The following is a 6,000-nucleotide window of genomic DNA, read 5'->3' on the forward strand; positions in this document are numbered from 1 at the left end:
CCACTGGCTGTGTTCCATCCTTACCAGTCAGACTTCAAGACGGGTCACTCAACAGAGACTGCTCTTCTCTTTGTCACAGAGGCTCTCTGCACTGCCAAAGCTGACTCTCTCTCCTCTGTTCTCATCCTCCTAGATCTATACGCTGCTTTCAACACCGTGATAAAACAGATCCTCCTCTCCACTCTCTCAGGGCTGGGCGTCTCAGGCGCCATCAGATTCTCCTCTCCACTCTCTCAGGGCTGGGTGTCTCAGGCTCCATCAGATCCTCCTCTCCACCCACTCAGGGCTGGGCGTCTCAGGCTCTGCACGCTCTTGGATTGCATCCTACCGGGCAGGCCGATCCTACCAGGTGACGTGGAGAGGATCAGTGTCTGCACCACTCACGACTGGTGTCGGTTCTAGGCCCTCTCCTCTTCTCTCTATACACCAAGTCACTTGGCTCCATGATTTCCTCTCAATGTCTCTCCTATCATTGCTATGCGAATGACACTCAACTACTTTTCTCCTTCCCCCCTTCTGACACCCAGGTAGTGACATGCATCTCTGCATGCCTGCCAGATACCTCAGCTTGGTCGGTTCACCACCTGAAGCTCAACCTCAATAAGACGGAGCTGCTCTTTCTCCCGGGGAAGGCCTACCTGCTCAAAGACCTCTTCATCATGGTGAACAACTCCATGGTGTCCCCATCTCAGACATCAAAGAACATTGGCGTTGCCCTGTCGTTCTCTGCAAAACATCCTGCAGGTTCATGCTCTACGACATCCATAGAACCACCCTTCCTCATACAGGAAGCAGAGCAGGTCCTAATCCAGGCACTTGTCATCTCCCGTCTGGACTACCGCAACTCACTCTTGGCAGGGCTCCCTCGCTTGCGCCATCAAATGCTGCAGCCCGCCTGGTGTTCAACCTTACCAAGTCCTCCCACGTCACCCCACTCATCCGCACATTCCACTGGCTTCCAGTCGAAGCTCGCATCCACTCCAAGACCATTGTGCTTGCCTACGGAGCAGCAAGAGGAGCTACCCCTCCCTACTTTCAGGCTCAAACCCTACACCCCAAACGAGAGCACTCTGTTCCGCCACCTCAGGTCCTTGTGGGAAAGCTTCCTGCCCATCTTCCAAAAATATCTGAAACTCTGTCTTCAAATAGTATCTTAAATAATCACCCAGAGTTGTACTATAGTTGAAACCACATGATAGTCAGTCAGTCAGTCAGTCAGTCAGTCAGTCAGTCAGTCAGTCAGTCAGTCAGTCAGTCAGTCAGTCAGTCAGTCAGTCAGTCAGTCAGTCAGTCAGTCAGTCAGTCAGTCAGTCAGTCAGTCAGTCAGTCAGTCAGTCAGTCAGTCAGTCAGTCAGTCAGTCAGTCAGTCAGTCAGTCAGTCAGTCAGTCAGTCAGTCAGTCAGTCAGTCAGTCAGTCAGTCAGTCAGTCAGTCAGTCAGTCAGTCAGTCAGTCAGTCAGTCAGTCAGTCAGTCAGTCAGTCAGTCAGTCAGTCAGTCAGTCAGTCAGTCAGTCAGTCAGTCAGTCAGTCAGTCAGTCAGTCAGTCAGTCAGTCAGTCAGTCAGTCAGTCAGTCAGTCAGTCAGTCAGTCAGTCAGTCAGTCAGTCAGTCAGTCAGTCAGTCAGTCAGTCAGTCAGTCAGTCAGTCAGTCAGTCAGTCAGTCAGTCAGTCAGTCAGTCAGTCAGTCAGTCAGTCAGTCAGTCAGTCAGTCAGTCAGTCAGTCAGTCAGTCAGTCAGTCAGTCAGTCAGTCAGTCAGTCAGTCAGTCAGTCAGTCAGTCAGTCAGTCAGTCAGTCAGTCAGTCAGTCAGTCAGTCAGTCAGTCAGTCAGTCAGTCAGTCAGTCAGTCAGTCAGTCTGTCTGTCTGTCTGTCTGTCTGTCTGTCTGTCTGTCTGTCTGTCTGTCTGTCTGTCTGTCTGTCTGTCTGTCTGTCTGTCTGTCTGTCTGTCTGTCTGTCTGTCTGTCTGTCTGTCTGTCTGTCTGTCTGTCTGTCTGTCTGTCTGTCTGTCTGTCTGTCTGTCTGTCTGTCTGTCTGTCTGTCTGTCTGTCTGTCTGTCTGTCTGTCTGTCTGTCTGTCTGTCTGTCTGTCTGTCTGTCTGTCTGTCTGTCTGTCTGTCTGTCTGTCTGTCTGTCTGTCTGTCTGTCTGTCTGTCTGTCTGTCTGTCTGTCTGTCTGTCTGTCTGTCTGTCTGTCTGTCTGTCTGTCTGTCTGTCTGTCTGTCTGTCTCCCAGAGATGTACTATAATGGTAACATGATATCTTCTTTCTCTCTCTCCCCCTCCCTCCGTCTGTCTGTCTGTCTGTCTGTCTTTTATCCAGCGATGTACGCCATGGAGATCAACGTGGAGAAGGACAGAAAGACAGGGGACACCAGGATCCTGTCAGCGTCTGCAGTCAGCCCTGACGAAGTGCCTGACTGCGGGGTCAAGGTTTTCGACGACGGCCGGAATGTTGTCTACGAGGTCCGCTCGGGGGGGTCCTCTACCCTGGACAATGGGGTTCACCACTGGAGCTCCCAACAGGTGGATGAGCTGATGAAGCGGGTCGGGGCGACCACCGGCTGTGCTCAGGGAGGCAAGGCTAAGGTCACTGTCAACCACACCGACGCTGATGACCCCAAAACCTCCCCCAGGTCCATTTACCACTCCGCTGACCTCCCTACCAACTACACCCCCTACACTACCCCCCCAGCTGTCCCTAGCTCTGCCACCACGGCCCACAAGATTCCCCAGCCCCACGCTCCAAGCGCCCCTATCACCACCCAGCCTCCATCCTGCCGGGAGGTGATATACGGGGGTGAGGTGACGGAGGCTCCCCAGGCTACGGCAGAGAAGCCGATCACGATGATCTTCATGGGCAATCATAATGTAGACGACCAGGATGAGACCAAGAGGCTGCTGGGATTCGACGGCACCATCAAGGCTGAGATCGTCCTGATCGATGAGGACGATGAGAAGTCGCTACGGGAGAAAACGGTGACAGACGGTTACTCCACCATGGACGGCAATGCCGCCGACCTGGTGTCCGGCTCCCGGCCGCTCAGTGACACCACTGAACTGTCGTCGGAGGGGAAGGACGAGAGCTCTGCCACGGCCACCAAGGAACTCCCCTCCCCAGCAGGTATAGAGAAGAAAGAGCGCTGCCACTGCTGTACTATCATGTGACCTCATTACTTTAACTAAACTACCCACAACTCTCTGTTACTCTTGGGACTGCAGGGAGAGAGGAGCTCATTGGTTAATCAAGGCTCTGATCTCCCTCCTCCCTAAACCCTCCTCCTCCTCCTCCTCCTATTCCTCCTCACGGCTACTAACAGAACCTACCCTCTGACGCCTGGAACTTGGCTGCATTGACATCATTCTTTTTAACTTTGACCTTTGACCCCCCCCTCCCCCCAGGAAAGTAAAGGCACTCTGTCACTCCCTTCAGTAGGACAACGGTGGAAGTTGAAGTTGCCCCGAATAAAGGGTCAGTTTTAGATTTTTATGACTACAGATGAAGGTCAGAATTGGATGAGGGGAAGCTGATCCTAGATCTGTACCTAGAGGAAACTGCACCTTATTCCCTATGTAACACAGTGCTTTTGACCAGAGCCTTGAGGGTAGAGAGGCCCTGACCTTGATACAACACCAAATATGTTTTATGTGAGGATTTGTGTAAAACGTAGTGCACTATATAGGGAATAGGGCTCTGGTCTAAAGTAGTGCACTATATAAGGAATAGGGCTCTGGTCTAAAGTAGTGCACTATATAGGGAATAGGGTGCAATTTGGGATATATCCTGAGAAGGGCATTACTTATGACCTTCTGTCTGTACTGTAAGAAACATGAACAGTTATCATAATTAACGATAGGCACTGTACATAAGCTCCTCATCCGAACCATGACAGAGTACAGGAGGGAACAATCAGAGTATAGGAGGGAACTCTACCAGGGTATCAGAGTATAGGAGGGAACTACCAGGGTATTAGAGTATAGGAGGGAACTCTGCCAGCGTATCAGAGTATAGGAGGGAACTACCAGGGTATCAGAGTATAGGAGGGAACTCTACCAGGGTATCAGAGTATAGGAGGGAACTACCAGGGTATTAGAGTATAGGAGGAAACTTTACCAGGGTATCAGAGTATAGGAGGGAACTATTCTAGGGTATCAGAGTATAGGAGGGAACTCTTCTAGGGTATCAGAGTAGAGGAGGGAACTACCAGGGTATTAGCGTCTAGGAGGGAACTCTACCAGGGTATCAGAGTATAGGAGGGAACTACCAGGGTATTAGAGTATAGGAGGGAACTCTGCCAGCGTATCAGAGTATAGGAGGGAACTACCAGGGTATCAGAGTATAGGAGGGAACTCTACCAGGGTATCAGAGTATAGGAGGGAACTACCAGGGTATTAGAGTATAGGAGGAAACTTTACCAGGGTATCAGAGTATAGGAGGGAACTATTCTAGGGTATCAGAGTATAGGAGGGAACTCTTCTAGGGTATCAGAGTATAGGAGGGAACTACCAGGGTATTAGAGTATAGGAGGGAACTCTACCAGGGTATCAGAGTATAGGAGGGAACTACCAGGGTATCAGGGTATTGGAGGGAACTCTGCCAGTGCATCAGAGTATAGGAGGGAACTACCAGGGTATCAGAGTATAGGAGGGAACTCTACCAGGGTATCAGAGTATACGAGGGAACAATCAGAGTATGTGAGGGAAATTTACCAGGGTTTCAGAGTATAGGAGGGAACTCTGCCAGCGTATCAGAGTATAGGAGGGAACTCTACTAGGGTATCAGAGTATAGGAGGGAACTACCAGAGTATAGGAGGGAACTCTACCAGGGTATCAGAGTATAGGAGGGAACTCTACTAGGGTTTCAGAGTATAGGAGGGAACTCTACCAGGGTATCAGAGTGTAGGAGGGAACTCTACTAGGGTATCAGAGTATAGGAGGGAACTACCAGGGTATCAGAGTATAGGAGGGAACTACCAGGGTAATAGATTACAGGAGGGAACTCTACCAGGGTATCAGAGTATAGGAGGGAACAACCACGGTATCATAGTATGGGAGGGAACTACCAGAGTATCAGAGTATAGGAGGGAACAACCACGGTATCATAGTATAGGAGGGAACTACCAGAGTATAGGAAGGAACTATACCAGGGTATCAGAGTATAGGAGGGAACAACCACGGTATCATAGTATAGGAGGGAACTACCAGAGTATAGGAAGGAACTATACCAGGGTATCAGAGTATAGGAGGGAACTACCAGAGTATAGGAGGGAACTCTACCAGGGTATCAGAGTATAGAGGGAACTCTACCAGCGTATCAGAGTATAGGAGGGAACTCTACCAGAGTATCAGAGTATAGAGGGAACTCTACCAGCGTATCAGAGTATAGGAGGGAACTACCAGAGTATAGGAGGGAACTCTACCAGGGTATCAGAGTATAGGAGGGAACTACCAGAGTATAGGAGGGAACTCTACCAGGGTATCAGAGTATAGAGGGAACTCTACCAGCGTATCAGAGTATAGGAGGGAACTCTACCAGGGTATCAGAGTATAGAGGGAACTCTACCAGCGTATCAGAGTATAGGAGGGAACTCTACCAGGGTATCAGAGTATAGAGGGAACTCTACCAGCGTATCAGAGTATAGGAGGGAGCTCTATTTGCATAGCCCTACTGTCTCAGACAAAGTGAGAACATGTCATGTCTGACATAGTGAGAACATGTCTGACACAGTGAGAACATGTCTAACACAGTGAGAACATGTCTGACACAGTGAGAACATGTCTGACACAGTGAGAACATGTCTGACACAGTGAGAACATGTCTAACACAGTGAGAACATGTCTGACACAGTGAGAACATGTCTAACACAGTGAGAACATGTCTGACACAGTGAGAACATGTCTGACACAGTGAGAACATGTCTGACACAGTGAGAACATGTCTAACACAGTGATAATATGTCTAACTAACACAGTGAGAACATGTCTAACACAGTGAGAACATGTCTGGC

The 6,000-nt window shown here is 50.0% G+C and overlaps 1 protein-coding gene across 1 annotated transcript in view; it reads left to right on the top strand.

Annotated features, from left to right (window-relative positions):
• palm2akap2 (palm2 and akap2 fusion) overlaps positions 1-5,796 on the top strand; it is a 97,292-nt gene extending 91,496 nt beyond the window's left edge. The window contains exon 8 of the mRNA XM_036976551.1: positions 2,315-5,796. Within this exon, the coding sequence (XP_036832446.1) occupies positions 2,315-3,159 (845 nt within the window). The 3' untranslated portion in view covers positions 3,160-5,796. The remainder of the gene's footprint in view (positions 1-2,314) is intronic.
• The last annotated feature ends 204 nt before the right edge of the window (positions 5,797-6,000 follow it).

Source organism: Oncorhynchus mykiss, chromosome 5 (assembly GCF_013265735.2).
Source record: "Oncorhynchus mykiss isolate Arlee chromosome 5, USDA_OmykA_1.1, whole genome shotgun sequence".
NCBI classification, from domain to species: domain Eukaryota; kingdom Metazoa; phylum Chordata; class Actinopteri; order Salmoniformes; family Salmonidae; genus Oncorhynchus; species Oncorhynchus mykiss.